General features: G+C 43.1%; 1 protein-coding gene and 1 pseudogene across 5 annotated transcripts in view; one reads left to right on the plus strand and one right to left on the minus strand.

Annotated features, from left to right (window-relative positions):
* The window catches only part of TMEM150C (transmembrane protein 150C), a 79,244-nt gene that overhangs the window by 4,917 nt on the left and 55,370 nt on the right, over positions 1-18,957 (plus strand). Inside the window, exons 1-2 of one of the 5 annotated variants that reach the window (XM_014588944.2) lie at positions 92-255; positions 13,718-13,771. The exons of 2 other annotated variants lie outside the window; for them this stretch is intronic. Coding sequence is in view for 2 of the 3 variants with exons in the window: in XM_027773058.1 (XP_027628859.1) it covers positions 245-255 (11 nt within the window). In the remaining variant the exon portion in view is untranslated. Of the gene's footprint in view, positions 1-85; positions 256-13,717; positions 13,772-18,957 lie in introns of those variants that run through there. 2 more of the 5 variants (XM_027773058.1, XM_027773059.1) reach the window with 2 other exon arrangements.
* LOC102469139 (EKC/KEOPS complex subunit GON7 pseudogene) overlaps positions 16,444-18,957 on the minus strand; it is an 8,025-nt pseudogene continuing 5,511 nt past the window's right edge.

Raw genomic sequence — 18,957 nt, forward strand, 5'->3', positions numbered from 1 at the left:
CGCGTCTCGGTCCCCGCGCCGCAGTGCCGCCCGCCCGCGGCCGCCCGGGCCCCCGTCTTTGACAGGTGTCCCCATCCTTTTGTTATCGGAGGACTCCGGGAAGAGGCGACCCCAAGTTTGACCTCGCGGTGTCTGGGCCCTTCTGCCTTCACTTCGCCACTGGCCAAGTCGGGCTGGCAGGGGAAGCCGGGTCTGGGAAGGAGACACCAACTTGCTTTGCCCGGAGCGCCGCCCTCCACTCTGGATGGATGCTCGGTATTGCTTTCCTTTCCTTCCAGCATACTTAAAAGAAATGGGATTTTCGGTTTCTCGCGGGGAGGCTGCAGTAGGGGGCGGGGGGTGATTGAGGCTGTTTGGTCATCCATTGCAATATAGAAGTGATAACGCTTTGAGTTATGGAGCGAGCCCTTATATTGCGGGAGGGTTTTCCCATTTTACATTCCGATTCCTCTTCCCTTCCACTCCGACCCCTACAACACTTCATTATATCCCAGACACTGCCCTGGGTCTTTGGGCAAGGTTTTTCCTGCCAGACCGCCTTTCACGCCTGAGCTGGGGCTGTGACTACAGATGTCAGAACGCAGCCCGGGTGCAGTGGAAGCGCCCCTTCTTGAGGGAACCTATTCCGACTGCCCGTGTGCGCGGTCCTGTTAGGGAATCAGCAACACTAGTGATATGTGTAAGAGAGGGGGAAGCAGTTCTTGGATCTGTTACAATAACAAAGCCTAGCCGGCAATATTACTCTCTGCTTCTTCATTTCTCTGCTTGAATCAAAGAGATTTTTATAATGTAGAGCTGTAACGCCTTTCAGGCTGAAGTTCATCAAAAGGATAGGCGAGTGTGGACGTATAAACTCCATGGTAGCAGTTAATAAGTTGACCTACTTAAAGTTTTCTGTTTCAAGGAAAAATGGATAGACTCATCTATGTGATATTCACAGATCAAAGAATTTTACTTTCTCAGTTCTCATGCATTAAATCTCAAACTTTTTCTTATATGTGTCCTGGAAACACCATGTCTCCAAGAGAATCTATAGCTGTCACCTCTTAATGAGCCTGAAATTAGAGTTTCATCCTCAAGGCATAAGCCTAGAAATGCTCATACTGTGTCCTGTATTTAAACATTGTTTAATAAAAGTTATCCAAGTGCTCCAAGTTGGAAGGTCCCAAACTGAGCATGGTAAATAATGGATAAAGGTGGGATCAGCAGTTAGCATAATGGCTATGTCGCTGGACTCCCATGTAGTTTACCACAGTTCGAGTCCCGGACCCAGTGGCTTAAACTCACACCAGGTGCATGCGCATGCATGCCCAAGATCCTGAGAGGAGAATGGAGGAGAAGGGATGGTGGTGTGGCTAGCCCCCCAGGGGGGTGACTTCTCGCTTTCTGTCTCTGTCTCTCTCTGTCTTTCTGGCGAGCACACACGCCCTATAGCAAAAACTTCTCAAAAAAAAAAAATAATGGATAAAGAAATTTGGTAACAATAATGACTAGTTAGTAGATGTAATGACATTGTGAAATATTAAAATATTCGGAAAATGCATGTTTATTTTATAATCTGCCATTAGCTGCATGCAATCTGGGTTATTTAAGTCACCCTTAATATGTCTTTCTTACAATTGCTTAATTCATGTGTTTTTCACCTAGTGCTTTGGTTGGGGGAGACAGTTGGCTCTATGGAGTAAATTTTTTTAAGAATTATTTTATTTAACTTTATTTATTTAATTAATTTGACCAGAGAGGGACAGAGTGAGAGAGAGAGGGAAAATGAGAAAGCAAGCTGCCAGGTCCGGGACTTGAACCATAGTTGGCCATGTGGAAGTCCAGCACCCTTAACCACCACACCACCTGCAGGTCCTATGGAATAATTTTTTTTGCATGAGTAAAATTGTTTACTGCCTTAGATTTAGCCTTTGTTATAGAGCTACTCTAATCACACCCACAGCAAACTTGCAGGGGTTTTGTGCTCACTTTACCTGCTTTGTGGAGAGGGAAGTTGCTTTTACTTTATACTCTTATCTGTTCCCTCCGTGTCGCCTCTGTGACCCACACCTGTACAGGACAGTGGCCTGATTAGCAGCCCGGAGTCAGAAGAGAAGAAAAGCTGGTTGGCCTTTGCAATCTCAGCCATTTGGTTTCAGCTAATCTGGCCATTTGGGATCAATTCAGTAAACAGTTAAGCAAAACAAACACTGGCGGAACAGATTACCTGCCAGTCTTCTTCCCGAGAAGAATCTGTGGCACTCAGAATCTGCACCCCAGTGGTGATCAGATTCCTGTGAAGCTTTAGTCCCCCAAACCTAATGCAAAGTTCAAATGTTATTAAATCTGTGCCTAACATCATGAAAGGCGTCGGACTAAACCCAGGTGTGTAATATTTTCCTTATCCTAAGGGTAACCACAGAAGGGAGTCCCTACTTATTTAACTACAAACTTCTACTCACGGAACTGATAATATGTCTTTGTGGTATTCCGTAAGTTGCTCAAGCGCTTTCAAACCACCTCGTTTAACACGTTGTTGTTATCAGCCAGTATCATTTCCTGGTATGTTTGGATGTTGAAAAATAACTTGTGGCAATGGAAAGTCTTCATGCAAAGAGATTTCAGACAGGCCAGTTGGAATATTTTGAGATAATAATGGAATCTTTGGCAGTACCTTCAGCATCAACCCCAGACTGAGTCAAACCAGTTCATTTCTCACTTTTACCACGGAGAAATGAACAGTTTCCTTTTTAGCATCTCTAAGTAACTTTTTCTACATCAGTACTATCTAGTAGAACTTTCCACAGTGATGGGAATGTTCTACTGATGGCCGAAACGATAGCCATGAGCCCAGCGTGGCTGCTGAGGACTTGAGCTGTGGCTTGTGCAGTTGAGGCACTTCAAGTTGTCTTTAGCTTTGATTCATTTCAGTAGCCCCACGAGGTTAGTGTCTTCCACATGGGACAGTGTAGCTCTAAATTCTCTTCACCCATGTCCCAGAGAGAGTCCCCGATGGCAATTATCGCTTAATCAGGAGAAAGCAGGAACTGCCGTTGATAGTACCAGGAATTACAGTTTGACTCCGTGGTCCCGTTGTTACGAAAAAGCACTTGCATTTACTCTGAAGAAGGTACTTTATGCTGAAGATCAACTGTATTCTAAAGTTTTCCTTTTTAATTTCCATATGTCTGCTAGCCACACAAATAAGTGTCACTCAGAGCTGTTCAGATCCTTGGGCCCAGTGTCTGTGTTTACGAATTTAAGCTTTATTTGCTCTTTTGCACATTGTAGACTATTATTCTTATAGTTGGTTTTGGCGCTTTTCAGTATTTCGAGCTGGGGAGAGGGGAGACCCCATGGGTAGAAAGGGGAAGCAGGTGGTGATGCACAATTGTCCCTACTCCCCTTGCTTGTAGCTACAAAGACCCTGAGCAAGGTCTGACAGGCAGGTACCCCGACCCAAGGACGGTTGAAGTTTTTCCTTCTTTTACGCCCATCTTGTTTGGTTTCTTTCCCTTGAGCTTGACCCCAGATCCTCTCGCTCAGCCTCACCCATGGGCATTGCCAAACTCACTTAAAATATACCTGCCATTGTTTTTAATAAAACCTTTAAGATTTGATTTAGCATCTACCATGCTGCTGCCATTTTTAAACTAATTTCCTTTTATTTTGACCTGGAACAGGGATGCATTGTTCATGATATCATTTCACAAGATACGGCCTCTCATGGTTCTTGAGTGAGTGACTCTCTCCCCCAGTCTAGGTACCTGGGGTACCTCTCTCCAGGCCAGAGCTCAGGGACCTGGGGATTCCTCTCCTCTGTTTCTCAATCAGTTATTTAGAAGTGTGTCAAATGTGTTCATGCATACTAACTAAAGCAAAGGCTAAAATAATTCCCAAATTGTCTCTGCTCTGAAGGTAGAAACATCCCAGGGTGACATTTCCCAATTAGTGCCCATTCCACAAGGAGATGGAATACATTTAAGAAATGCCTTATTGAACCCTTTTTCACTACTGTTATTATTTTCAGATTTATAATGCATGTGCTTAGATGAGATACATATACTTATTTAACTTCTTATATTATTGTGTTTCCCAATAATTTTATACTACTCCTACCGTAATATTTTTCAGACTGCATGTCTTGCGTCATAAAATCAATTTAAAGAATTAGAATCTGGACCAGCAGTTAGCGTAATGGCTACGTTGCTGGACTCGCATGTAATCGACCGTGGTTCGAGTCCTGGACCCTGTGGCTTAAACTCACGCTGGGCGTGTATAGTGGGTGCCCAAGATCCTGAAAGGAGAATGCAGGAGAAGGGATTGCAGTGTGGCCATCCCCCACCCCCTGGGGGGTGATTTCTTGCTTTCTGTCTCTCTGTCTGTCTGTGTCTTTCTGGCGAGTGCACACGCCCTGTAGCAAATATCTCTCAAAAAAAGAATTAGAATCAATATTTTTCTTTTCTTTTCTTTTTTTAGAGAATTATTTAATTTTATTTATTCTTATTGTTATTTTTAAAATTTGACCAGAGACAAAGAAAGTAAGAAAGCATGCTCCAGGTCTGGGACTTGAACTGTGGTTGGCATGTGGGAGTCCAATGCCCCAACCACTTTGCCACCTGCTGGCCCTGTGGGTCAGCATTTTTCTTAATGAAACAGAATGCATAATAGAATAGGAGGGATCTTGCATTCTTCCTGGTGAGGGTGTCTAGTGTGATGAAACTTGCCTTCCCTGTGTACAGCAACTGTAAGCCCTCAAGACAGTGGAGAGTAGTGGTTTGAGCACTGGATTAACCAGGACCCTGGGTTCAAATCCTGACTCTGTACTGTCCAGTCCATATAAACACTCTACACACGTTTTCGTGATTGGTGTTGTCATTATGTCAGTGAATATGTGTATGCTGGACTATGATGTAAGACACTGTCTATGAAATTAGGCTTGGGACCTGCTTCGGGGAACACTGAGCTAAGATATAATAGTCATGAGTAGGAGTGGATGCTCACCAAGTGCCCCGTGCTGAATGCTTTCCATGATTACCTTGTTTCTCACAGCAGTCCTTCAGTGCAGGTAATGCCATTACCTCACGTGTCTATATCCCAGGAAGTAGTGAAGGCAGAATCCAAACCCTGGCAGACTGGTGGCATCCCATGCACACAGCTGCTGCGTGCTCCATATTGCAGTGCAGTAGCCACACATGGACGGTCACCTGCGAGGCTCCAACTTTAGCCAGCATTGCACAAGTGCAGAATACGCTGACGGCGGCGTGTTCTGTGTAAGACGAGGCCTGATGAGTGAGAAGGGAATCATTGCACATTAGGCTGGAGGAGCCCTCGCTACTCCTGTGGTCTCTGAACGTTAATGTCCTTGGAAAGGCAGCCTGGAGCCTGCAGAAACATGAAGGTCCCAGAAGCTAACTGCAAACTGTATCTCTAACGCTGTCTTCTCTCTCTCTCCTTTTTCTCTTCTTTTCTTTTTTGGAGAGGTTTCTGCTATAGAGCGCATGCGCTCGCCAGAAAGACAGAGAGAGACAGAGAGACAGAAAGTGAGAAACCACCCCCCCCCCAGGGGGGATGGCCATACCGCAGTCCCTTCTCCTCCATTCTCCTCTCGGGATCCTGGGGTCGCACACACACGGGTCCCGGATTAGGCTACCTGGGAGTTCAGTGACATAGCCATTACACTAATTGCTGGTCCCCTTCTTTCTCTCTTAACCAGATCCTAACTTCTGTATACTGGTGGTAGCAAACAGTCACAGATGGGCTAAATAGTTATGTCCGTCTCATAAGCCCCCTCCCCTTTTACTACGTCTTTAATTGTTTGACTTTTCAAAGTCACTTCCACTCCGTGAATGCCTTATGATGTATCTGTAACAAAATAAGTGGAAATCAGTGTTGTTTTAAGGATTTCGTATTAAAGGAGATGTCTTAAAATTGAAGCTGGAAATCTTTTCTTTTTCCCAATGCAATCTAGAAAGTAAAACTAATTTCATTTTGGAAGTAGATTTCAGTTTTCCTAAAAGGTCAAATTAAATATGAGCAATAACTTGTTGGATCCTAGAAGAGGCAACATCTTGTCAGTGTGTTTGCATTTCTGTTTTTAAAAAGGACCAGGACTGTGTCTAACACAGTGAAAAAGTCTTTAAGATATTCAGACTTTCTTCAATGCGACAGAATTGTCTATCCCTGAAGAGAGTGATGCAGACTAAAGTAAAAAGAAAATATATATGTGTGTGTGTGTGTGTATGTAGTTTAAAACATTGATATTTATTTAATTTTATTTATCATTATTATTATCCTTCAATTTGCTCCAGAGTATGTGTGCTCTTAAGAGAGACAGAGAGAGAAAGAGAGTAAGCATGCCACCAGGTCCAGGATTTGAATTACAATAAGCCATGTGGGAGTCCAGTGCCTTTGACACCCACTGGCCCCTTAATTTTATTTTTTAATTTGTTATAGGGCATATGTGCTCACCAGAAGGAGATACACAGAGAGAGAGAAAGTGAGAATGCATTTCCCAGGGGTATGGCCATGCTGCTATTCCTTCTCCTCTATTCTTCTCAGGATTCGGGGCAGGCATACACACACTCCTGCCATTTTTTGTAAGTGGCCAGGTCCGGGATTTGGACAGCACAGTCGGCCATGTGGATCTAGTTGCCTTAACATTTGTGCCACTGGCTGGCCCTGATGCAGACTATTTGTGGAATGCAAAGAGACAAAATAAACCATCTTTGAAAAAAAATCACAAGTTTGGTAATACTTCTATACAAGTGTAGACAAAGCTTAAGAAGTAATTATGCTTAACTATGGCAGTAGAGGAAATTAGTCTGTAGCTTAAATGGTGTTATTTAAGTCTGAAGCAATTATAATGAATTATAATGATAGTCAACTGAATGTAAACATAAATGTCTCCAAAAATAGTATAGCCTTACTATTCTTAAACATTTCATTTATTAACAAAACTTTCTCCTTCTTTTTTTTTTTTACACTTATAATGACTTAGCTACCAATTAAGTATTGTAAATGGCAATAATTGGGAGAGAAAAAAGGAAAAAAATTTAAAATATACATTAAAATGGATCATACATAGCTAAACTAGGTGTTATATTTTTTAATTATGCTAGTTAATAACAGAGTATTTTCAAATTATTTTCATTTTATTGACTGATGAATGAATAAGGTGTTCATTAAGAAATGTTGATACTGGGGCCAGCAGATGCATGGTGGTTAAGATGCTGGATTCCCACATGGCCAACCCCAGTTTGAGTCCCAGACCCAGTGGCTTGAAAATTATGAGGGGCACATGTGTGTTCATATTCCAAATTCCAAGAATGGAGGAGAAGGGATTGATTGCGGCATGGCTGTCCCCCCTGGGGGTTGATTTCTCACTTTCCTTTTTCTGTCTCTGTCTCTTTTCTGCACCCTATGGCCAAAAAATCTAGGAAAAGAAAAAAAGAAATGTTGATACTATTGTGAAGTAATCCAAATAGAGATTTTTTTTTTTTTTTGCACCTGGAGTATTTGTAAATTAAACTTCGAGGAATTCTGTATTGTAATTGCCCTGGAGCTTCTAATAGGAATTTATCTCATGGATTTTCCAAATTCTAGTTTTCATCGAAAGTTAAAGGATTTGTATGAAAATCATCTCTCTTTTTTTTTTTTTTTTAAGAGAGAGATTTTGCTGTAAGGTATGTGCACTCACCAGAGACAGAGAGAGACAGAGACAGAAAGTGAGAAATCACCCGCCTCAGGAGGGTGGGCATGCCGCAATCCCTTCTCTGTTCTCCTCTTGGGATTTTAGGCATGCACACACACATGCCCAGTGTGAGTCTGAAGCCGCCAGGTCTGGGACTTGAACTACAGTTGGCCGTGTGGGAGTCCAGCAATGTAACCATTATGATGTAACCATTATTTCCCCTATATGAAAATCTTAATAACCAAAATATACCTGTATGCAATAGAAGAAAAGTAAGGGGTGGACTATTTCCTCCTTTGTGGTATTTGATTCTCGTACACCCTAGAGTTAAAAAGTACAGCATTTTGAACATTTTTCTCTTCTTCTCAATGACAGCACAGTACTCCTAAGAATCATATTTATCTCCTTGTAATCTTAGCAGCTAATAGAACTGTTCTTGAGAAAGCTGATTATCTTTCCTTTGACATTCCGATTGGTATATCTCCATTTTATTTTCATCTTATATGTGGCATAAAAACTGATTTATATGAGAAGGAGTAGGTTGCCACTTATACCAGAATTTTGATTGGTCATAAAAATAAAGTAAAAATTTTTCCCTGAGCTGAATTGCAGATAGGATACGGTTGTGATTAAATAGTGGCACACCAAGATCTTTAGAGATGGAACTGCTCACCCATGTGAACAACTGCTTACAGAGCCAGGAATGTGACCACTTGGAGGTGCTGCTCTGTATCAGCCTTCGGGCCGTTTTTGTAAAGTCCATGGCATGGTCTCTGGCTCAGGATGACTGTTTTTCTCACTGTTACTTTCTATTTATTCATACCACAGGTTTTTTGTTTGATAATTTGTTTTAATAAAGAGGAATTTTTGCTGTAAGGCATGTGCGCTCGCCAGAGAGAACAGAGAGTCAGAGAGACAGAAAGCCAGAAATCAGCCCTCAGGGGGGATGCCCACCCAGCAATCCATTCTCCTTTATACGCCTCTTGGGATTTTGGGTGTACACACACATGTGCCTGGCATGAGTTTTAAGCCACCAGGTCCAGGACTCGAACTGCAATTGACTATGTGGGAGTCCAGCGACATAACCATTATGCCATCTGCTGGTCCCTATACCACAGGTTTTTAACTCATGTTATCATATGGGAAATTAAAGAGGATTTTTCTGGATGATAACTGCTCCCCTACTGAGCTTCTAAAAGCTAGAAAAAAGTTTCTGGGAGGCACATAATTTATTTCTTTGAGACTCGGCATGCCTTCATTCATCACCAAAGGATAAGACTCCATTGAGTTTTTAGTTCATGAATATTTTACATTGGTTCTGGACATATTGTTTGGTCAGGAAGACCAAACATGACCACTGTTGTACCTTAAGGCTCACTTGAGTTTCATCCATTTCCTAGTTTCTTTGCTTGTTGTTTATTTACCTCGTCTGTCCAATGAAATCATTGTCTTGGACCAGTGCCATGGCCTGGTAGTTAAGGCAGCTGGATTGCACATGGCCAACTGTGAGGTTTGAGTCCCAGACCTAGCAGCTTGTGAAACACACTGGGTGCGTGTGCATGTGTGCCCAAACATCCTGAAAGGAAGGAGAGATGGAAGAAAAGGGACTGAGTTGTGGCCGTTCCCCATGGGAAGTGCTTTCTCCTTGCCCTCTCTCTCTGTCTTTTTCTGTTAGCACCTGCCACCTCTAACAAAAAAAAGGGGGGGAAGTATCATCTCTTTGTGTGTAGAACTTATATTAAAAAACGGGGGAGTATCATCTCTTTGTGTGTAGAACTTGTCTTAGGGCATTTGGTTGCCTGTAGTCAAGGGTCAGCAAACGACTTTGTAAATAGAGTTGTGTTGAAACATAGCCATGCCCATTGGTTACCTATTGCCTGCTTCTCTACTGCCTCTGAAGAGTTGAAAAACTGGAACAGAAACCATGTGGCTCTTAAAGCTGACAGCATCTACTGTCTAGCCTGTTATGGACTGAACTTTTAGTTCTGATTAACTCAATTTGAATAGCCTTGTGTGGCTACTGGACAGAGCACAGTTTCAGGTGGAACATGAAGATGTGGTTTCCTGCAGTCAAACTGACTGTGGCTTGGCCCCTCTGCTGTCCTAAAATGCAGTGACTGTCCACTGGGTTGTCCAGATAGACCCCTGCCCATGGTGGGCTTGGCCAGTGCTGGAGTGTTCTCAATGACTTGCTACCTTGGACAGCACCTCAAGCCAGGCAGAAGGGCTGGCAAGCAGGGGGCAGATAATAAAATCGAAGAGCTGTGAAAACCCAGCTGTACTACAGACCAGTTAAACCAAAACCTCTGGGGTGAGGCCTACACACAAGACATCCTTATCAAAGCTCTGTAGGTGAATCCATCCTGCTCTACTGTCTGGGTCCCATCAGAGGTGCCCATGTTCTTTGATGTCCCATCACCGTACCCAGGTGTGCTTATGGCCAGATGGACAGGAAAATGGACACATCATGGTCTGTGGATGCCATTTCATTTATTTATATATTTATTTTTAGAGATTTTTTAATATGGTGCATGTGTTTGTAGGAGAGACAGAGAGACACAAAGAGACAGAAAGCAGGAAATCACCCCCAGGGAGGATGACTACACCACAGTCCCTTCTCCTCCACTCTCTTCTTGAGATTTTGGACATGCATGCATATGCGCTCGGCGTGAGTTTGAAATCTCTGGGCCTGCCACTCAAACTGTGATTGGCCATGTGGGAGTCCAGCAATGTAACCATTACACCATCCTCTGGTCCCCACCTCCCATTTCATTTTAAACAGAAAGACTCTGGCTTTTCTTTGGTGTTAGGACTGAGCTATTGGGTTGTTGGAAAAGTCATAACATATTTTTTTCCTGTTTTTCTATGCAAAAATGCATCATGACTCTACCAGTGACCCCTATTTCCCCACCTGGTTGCCTGAGTGGCAAGGGCCCACTTGTTCAGTGTGGCCAAAGTGTAGGTTTGTGTATGATGGATGAACTTCAAAGGCAGGTTCTTCCAACTCACAAGTGCAATGCTTTCCACAGAGGCGCTCAGGAAATGTTTATGGGATGCCAGCTGTGAGTGAGGTAAGCTGCACTCCTCGGTCTAGTAGGGAGATGGGACATGTAACAATTGTACAGCAGGGTGAGCATGACACAAGAGGGAACTGCAGGGTGCTGGAGAGCTCCTGAGAAGGGACAGCTGCTCTGGTTAGGGGGCGGGACATCAGGTGAGGCTTTCTAGAGGTGGTGACACCCATGCTGAATCTTAAGAGGATCAGGAGGAGTAGTCATGTGAAGGGGAAAACGAAAACAAAAGGGCAGGTAGAGCTGGAATGAGGCCCTGCCTAACATGTGCTGTCTGTCTAAGACCAAACACCCTGGGATTGCTCCCTTCTAGGGAAGACTGTCCCTGCTACGTTAGCAGCCCCTATGGGATAACCTTAACTGACCTCTGTTATTTATTCACTCTCTCACTCACTCATTCAATAATTGTGATGTATTGAGGCATTACTATGTGCATTTGAGATTTCTTAAAGAAAATCAATATTTCTATTTATTGAGAAATATTGGGTCGCTGGGCAAGTCATGATGTATTTTTCTGTGTTTTTCTACACAAAAATGCATCATGATTTTTCTTTTGCAGAGAGATTTTACACTTTCCAGGAAGACAGAGAGGGGCTGGCCATGCTGCAATCCCTTCTCCTCCATTCTTCTCTCAGAATTTTGGGCAGGCTTGCACACGTGCCTGGAGTGAGTTTTAAGCCATTGGGTTGGGACTTGAACTGTGGTCGGCCATTTGGGAGGCCAGTGACATAACCCTTATGCTATCTGCTGGTCCTCATCATGATTTTTCTGATGACCCAGTAGATAAACAGGGTAATAGTGTAGTGTGTGGTGCACATGCTATGAAGAGAAAGGGATCATGGAAAGGATTGGGGAACTGGAGAATGGCTCTACGAACTGGAAGAAATGTGGAACCTTCCACATTGCCACTCTGTCTGGCTCCAGTCATTCCTGTTTGTTTCTGAAAGAACTGAGGTCTTGGCTTGTGTATCTTCCTGTTCCTCCCATTCCTCCCCATCTCCTGTCATAGCCTGCAGTGATGTTATCATCCTAGGTGATCCACCCATGCATCTGACCTCAGAAGCCATTGGAGAGTCAGCCACAGAGCACAGCAGTAACCCAGCACTCTGAGGTGCTGAGGCCATATGGGAAGGTTCCCGGTTCATGTCCCTGAGCTGTCCCTGTGCACACTGGGCCATGTGTGCCTGTGATCCTGGCTGGCTGAAGCCGAGGGTAGGATAACAGTGTGAAGACCCTATTGGAGGTGCCTGTCTCTCTCATCCTCTCCTTTTATAGAAAAAAATAAATAAACTTTAAAAATGCACTGAACCATCTTAATGAGTTTCCTCTTGTAAGTCATAGCTATCCACTCCCAACCCTCCATCCCAATTATTGCTCTCTGGTACTTTTACCTCAAAAATCTTAACCCAGCATCCCATTCTCTGAACGTAGCTGTGTCCTTCCAACTCTTCCCAGCCTACGTTCTCCACCTCTTAACTTCATTGAGATGTCCAGCTTCTGGGCTGCCTCAACCACCCAAATTCTTCCTTATAAGTACATGTATAAACATATCTATCCTTATCTCCTTTCTCAGGGGTAAAGTATCTATTTCTCCCCCCCCCCGCCCCGTTTCAGACCAGCTCATCACCTGAACCCCTAATGCCATCTCTACCTGCCTTCTTCAGGTCTGAGACCTTTGCTCTGTTACTTTCCTTCTCTCTTCTATGGTCTTAGACTTCTCTCTGCTCTTCACTGGCACCTTCCCATCAATCCAGCAAAATAATTCTCCTAGGTTAGTTCAGGTAGATTCTCACATTAAAAGAAAATCACAAAAGTAAGTGAAAAAAGAACTTTGTTAAGTCGTTTCCCTTTTACAATTTTATTTATTTATTTTAAATTGTGCTAAAATTCACGGATCATAAACCTTGCCACCGTAACCTTCTTTCTTTAAATGGAAAGCTGAGCAGTGTTAAGGATATGCACCTTGTTGTGTATCCATTCCTTAAACTCTTTCCTCCTTGCAAAATGACCTCTGCCCTTTAACCAGCAACTCCTATTTCCCTCTCCCTCCACCCCCAGCAACCAGTATTCTATCTCTCTATGAATTGAGCTGCTCTAGGTACCTGGTATAAGCGGATTCATAGCCTCAAGGTTTATCCACATGGTAGCATTGCTAGAATTCCCTTCCTTTTTAAGGCTAATATTCTATTATGCATCTATCACATTTTAAATGACTTCATTTTGAATAAAAATATATGTGTTAGCTTTCTAGCTCTTTCACCACTCTCTGCATTACCCATTTGCTCTGAGCATCACAAAACTCCAGGTCCTGCACCCTGAAGTGGCTGGGCACTTGGAGCCCCGCCCATGCCACTATATCTGCTTAAAGATCGCTACCCAAAGGAATACCTCACATCCCTGGAGACTCAGCCCAGGGCTGTTTCCTCCTTGCTCGTCCACCACCTGCCCTTAGCCCTGCCTTCGTTTCCTCCTTTTGGAGCTCCCGAGTTTCTTGGACCTATCTCTGGCTGCTGGACTTGTTGCTCCATCATAGGGACAGTATTTTTTAACATATATCAAAGGAGAATCTGTAGGCCTCCTTTCAGAGACATGACAGGAACAGAAGCAAAATTGAAAAATCTTATTACTATGGAGCTGAATTGACTGTGGCCATCTTCAGCGTCTCACCCCACAGAATTTCTTTTGATTTTCCTGGGAGAGGTAACCCTGTGTGAAAGATTTACCCAAAGCATCTGAAATAATATTAGGAAAAATAGACATTGATGAGGACTCATGTTGAAAATAGTGCCTTTTTCAGTGGTTGAACCAATATGTGGAGAATTGGCATAAGGAGCCCATGTTCTTCCCCACAAAGTCACAGCCTCTTGATTGGATGTTTTCTTCTTATAAGATCAGGCTCTTTTTGTAGAAGTTTGGTTAGACTTAGTGGTCCTGATTTTGGTAATGTTTTTTTTCTTTCCTTTTTGTCTAGTGGGCCAGAAAAAAGAAGTAACCACATTGCTTGGAGTAAGCGTTAGACTTGCAGGTATAGTATTAGCATTTAAGTCCTGGTCTCATCACCTATGCATTTGCTGTGTTCTTTGATAAGTTATTTAAGCAGAGTGTTCATTTTTCATCAGAGAAATGTGAACTTGCTCATCTATCTTGCTCTCTAGGCTATAAGTTCTTGAGAGTTGGGGGGTTGTGGCTCATCCATCATTGGAAACTCATGGGATGGGAAGAACAAACTCTGACAGAGAAGAACTCTAAATATTTGTTGAACAAATATGATTTATCTTCCCTACTTCATAGGTTGTGTGGGAGAGCAATTAGGATGGGCAGTGATAGAGTGTAATATTAGGAACATGGGTCCTGGGGTTAGACCTCCTGAGTCCAGTCCTGGCTCCAGCATTCTCGGCAACGTGATGTCAGACAGGGTATTACCTTTGTGCTTCTGTAAAGTGGATGATCGGACCTATCTCCTGCGATTGTTGTGAGTCTTAGTTGTGCCTACATGGTACATGTGGTGTACATACCAGTCATTCATACAGCATGTGGACGGGTTTGCAGAGGGTTATTCACATACGGGTAGGATTTGTTCCATGAGGTCTTGCCAACTAGTGGACACCACACTGTGAAGTACTGTCTGTACTGTCTTTCCTTCTCTTAATCAGTGGTCATTCCTTTCTGCTTCACATTTTCTACAGCTCACTAGCGTGTCTTTCACCTGGATCTGTTAATGACACTGAAGCTCACCTGAAGGCTAAGTGTAAGGGTCCAAAGAACTGCTGCCTACTCTCTTCATTTGCTAGTTAGAAATAATTCAGATAATTCCCATGCATTGTGGATTTTTAAGTTTATGTTAAATAATCAAGATTTCATGTGTGAAAACACTGCAGTAGTTTCCAGCGCTATGGTCACTGGACTCTCTCGTGCATTGTGCTGTCCGCCTCATCTTTCCAGCAGTTCACTTCAGAACGTCCGTCCCCATCCACCCTACCCTCAGTCCAGGAATCCTCCTGAGCCGGTTATTATTTATTTTTAAATTATATTTTGTTTTGTTTTGCTTTTTTAAATTTGCCACAAGGTGCATGTGCTTGCCCAAGAGAGACAAAGAAAGAGAGAGAGAGGGAGAGAAGAGAGAGAACCCGTAGTGAGGTGTGGTCACACCACAAGTCCCTTGTCCTTCATTTCTCTACCATGTAGGGATTTGAAGCATGCACACACAAGTACCCCAAGAGTTTTTTAAGCCACCAGGGCTAGGATTCAAACCATGCTGCTAGCCCTGTGCGATCCAGCTTCCTTAACCACTAGGTCATGTGGCCAGTCCATGTCTTATTTATAGGTCCAAATCTAAGCTACTGGTATTTACATTCAAAACTATGTATGATATGAACCCATTTTATCCACATTTTTCTTCTAATTTCTCTGTAGCATAGACTTTAACTGCCCACTCACCTGGCCCCAACCCTGTATTCTCACTTTAATTTTCATGTTCCCTGAACTGAAATGCTCTCCCTGGCCCATTCTACTTATTTACCTTTGCCCACCATTTTTTCTTTGTTTGTTTGATTGTTTGTGTGTTTCAGAATTTTTTGCCACAGGGTGCACATGCTCACCAGAGAGAGACAGAGAGAGGGAAAGTGAGAAATTACCTCCAGGGATGGCCCCATTGTAATCCCTTCTCCTCCATTCTCCTCTTAGGATTTTGGCCACAGATGCACATGCACCCGGCATGAGTTTCAAGCTGTGGGGTCTGGAACTCACCTTATATTTGCACTCATAATACATATACCATAGCACAGCATAAAAACATACCCCCTACTCTATTTATTTATTTATTTATTATTAGTTTTAATTTTTTTAGAGAGGTTTTGGCTATAGGGTGTGCGTACTCGCCAGAGAGATGGAGAGAGACAGAAAGTGTGAAATCACCCCCCGAGGGGGAGGGCCATGCCTCCATCCCTTCTCCTCCATTTTCCTTTCAGGATTTTTGGGCATGCACACACACACGTGCCCAGTGTATTTCAAGCTGCTGGATCTGGGACTTGAACCACGGTCCACTACATGGGAGTCCAACAACATAACCATTATGCCATCTCTGGTCCCAGCCCCTGGCTCTCTTAAGATACAAGATAAATCATAACATTAATGCACATTGTTAAGTGGTATCCGTGGGTGTGTCTACATGGATGTAGCTGTGAATTCAATGTTTCCTTGGGTCTCTCTCAAGAAATTTCCTTTCTCTAGTATTTCTGTTCCTTTTATTCCTTCTCTTTATAAAGAATTGATGATCCAATGTTTAATACCCTATTTTCATCACTTGCTTTGTCAGTTCTTTAAAATAGTCTTGCCTGTGAACCATGACATATACCTTTTGTGACAGAAGCAGAGGCTAAAAGATGTAGACATGACACAGTTTAAATCAATGGTTATTTAAAAAATAGATAAAGTGATGGAATTCACTTGCCAATTTAGAAGACTTTCTATGTTATGAAGTGTACTATTTTATTTCATAGCCTAAAACCTATTTAGTAAGCAAGGAAGCACATTTCACTTCTAAACATTTATCTTCTTTGTTCAGAAGAGAAGAAACAGTTTCCTCATGGACAAAAATTGTCCCAGTGGAATAAAACAACCATTTCTCCAAATTAGAGCACACGTTTTCCTTCCGTGTCAGTTTGTGATAATTAGGATATAGTAGCAGTCTTTTAAATGTCATTGAAGCTTTCGTTCAGATGGTGGTTTTGCCCTTTTTGCCGATGGCCTGTCACATAGGCCTGCTATCTGTGTGTTTTTCATCTTCTGCATCATCTTCATTACCATCCGAGGCCTCGTCTGGAGGTGCAGCCAGCCGCCTGGTCCTGTGCTTCCTGCTGTAGCAGGGGGTCAAAGAACTCAGTTATCAGATCTTTCATCTGGGCCGTGCCTGACAATAGGACTTGGAAAGGGTGGGCATTACCCGGCACCTCACAGGTTACCTGCCGCTGCTGCTGCTGCCCCTCCTTTCCAAGATACTCTCCCAAGAGCTTTGTGACCTCCTAGCTTCAAGAGCATGCCTCAGGGCCTATTTTTTGATGTAAGGCACATGCACTCACCAGAGAGACAGAGAGACATAAAGTGACAAATCACCCCCCCCCTTCCGTGGGGGATAGCCACACTGCAATTTCTTCTCCTCCATTCTCTTCTTGGGATTTGGAGCATGCACACACATGTGCCCAGTGTGAGTTTCAAGCCACTGGGTCCAGGACTCAAACTGTGGTCAACTAGCACCTCAATCACTATGTCACTTGCTGGCCCCTAGCACATCTTCTAAAATCCTAAGAGCTTATTCAATTTAAGATGCAATAAAATATTGGGATCAACAGATAGTGTAAATGGTTACGTTGCTGGACGCCCACAGAGTCAACCACAGTTTGAGTCCCAGATCTGGCAGCTTAAAACTCGCACCGGACGCGTGTGTGCACGTGCCCAAAATCCTGAGAAGAGAATGGAGGAGAAGGGATTGTGGCGTGGCCATCCCTCTTCCCCCGCCCCAGAAGGTGATTTCTCACTTTCTGTCTCTCTGTCTGTCTCTGTCTCTCCCATAAGTGCATGTGCCCTACAGCAAAAATCTCTCTCTCTAAAAAAAAAGGCAGTAAAATGTTGTAAGTAGAGTACAAACATAGTATGTGCATCATCACCAAAACCATCTTGCTTTCCTTTCTCCCTTTTCTCTTCCTTCTTTTCGTTCCTTTCTTTCACATTCAGCGGCATCCGAAATGAAGAGAGTGGTGCACTAGGAGCTCTATAGACGTGCGGATGAATGAGACACTTCTCCTCTCTCCAAGTTACAGCCTCACATGGCACACACACATGTGAACAACTGCCATCAAACTAAAATAGGTTGAATCTGGGGCCGGCAGGTGGCGTGGTGGGTAAGGGCACTGGACTCCCGCAGGGCTGACTGTGGTTCATGTCCTGGACCTGGCGGCTTGCTTTCTCACTTTCTCTCTCTCGCTTGCTTGTGCTCTCGCTCTGTCCAGCTCTGGCCAAATTTAAATAAATAAATAAATAAATAAATAAATAAATAAATAAATAAAGCTAAATAAAATGATTCTTTTTAAAAAAAAATAGGTCGAATCTAATAAGGGTTAAAATGATTAAGCAAGCAAACTGTTTTGGCAAATATAGAGTAAGAAACAAAATGCAAATAGTTTTCTTTACAATAGATTGATTTTTAATGTATTTGCAGAGTTGTCCAATCCATCACCACAATCTATGTTCAGAACATATTTCCATTACCTCACAAAGAAACCTGATCAGGGCCAGCAGGTGGCATGGTGGTTAAAGCAAATGTGCTCTTGGGCAGTTGAAAAAAAAAGAAAGTATATAACTTATAATAATAAACCATACTTATTAAGTTTCTAGTATGCCACCAGGCACTGTTCTAAGTAACAATTAGGTGACAGCATCCCCACAACAGATATTTGAAGTAGATACATTAATCTACTTTTCAAAAATAAATAAATTGGATTGCTCTCTGATTAAATGAATTGCCTAATGTCAGACAGCTTGTAAAAAGGCAGAGCTGGAATTCAAATCAATCTGTCTTGAAGGAATTAAGTCCAAGAGATCTATTATATATCATGATGACTGGAGTTAATAGCAGTATATTGTATAGCTGAAAATTGCCTCAAGTTTTAAGCATTCTCATCACCAAAAAATAAGTATATGCAGCAATGCGTGTGTCAATTACCCCATTTAGCCTTTCCCAATGTATACATATATCAGAGCTTCATGTGGTACACCATAAATACATCCAGTTTATGTCATTTAAAAAAAAAATACAAAAAACCAGCACAGTACGCAGAATCCCAAAAGAATGGAGGAGAAGGGAATTGCAGTGTGGCCTTCCCTTCTGGTGGGTGATTTCTTACTCCCTCCCTGTCCCCCTCTGGCAAATGCATACACCCCTATAGAAAAACAAAACAAAACAAAAAAATCACCACAACAAATTGACCTGTTTTTTTAGCAGGATAAGAATATAGTTCAAGGGACCAGCAGTTAGCATAAGGACTATGTCGCTGGACTCCCATGTAGCCGACCGTGGTTCAAGTCCTGGACCCAGTGGGTTAAACTCACACCGGGCCTGTGTGTGTGTGTGTGTGTGTGTGTGTGTGTGCATGCCCAAGATCCCGAGAGGAGAACGGAGGAGAAGGGATTGCTGCATGGCTGTCCCCCCTGGGGGGG

Source organism: Tupaia chinensis, unplaced genomic scaffold, assembly GCF_000334495.1.
Source record: "Tupaia chinensis unplaced genomic scaffold, TupChi_1.0 Scaffold000318_1, whole genome shotgun sequence".
Classification (NCBI taxonomy): domain Eukaryota; kingdom Metazoa; phylum Chordata; class Mammalia; order Scandentia; family Tupaiidae; genus Tupaia; species Tupaia belangeri.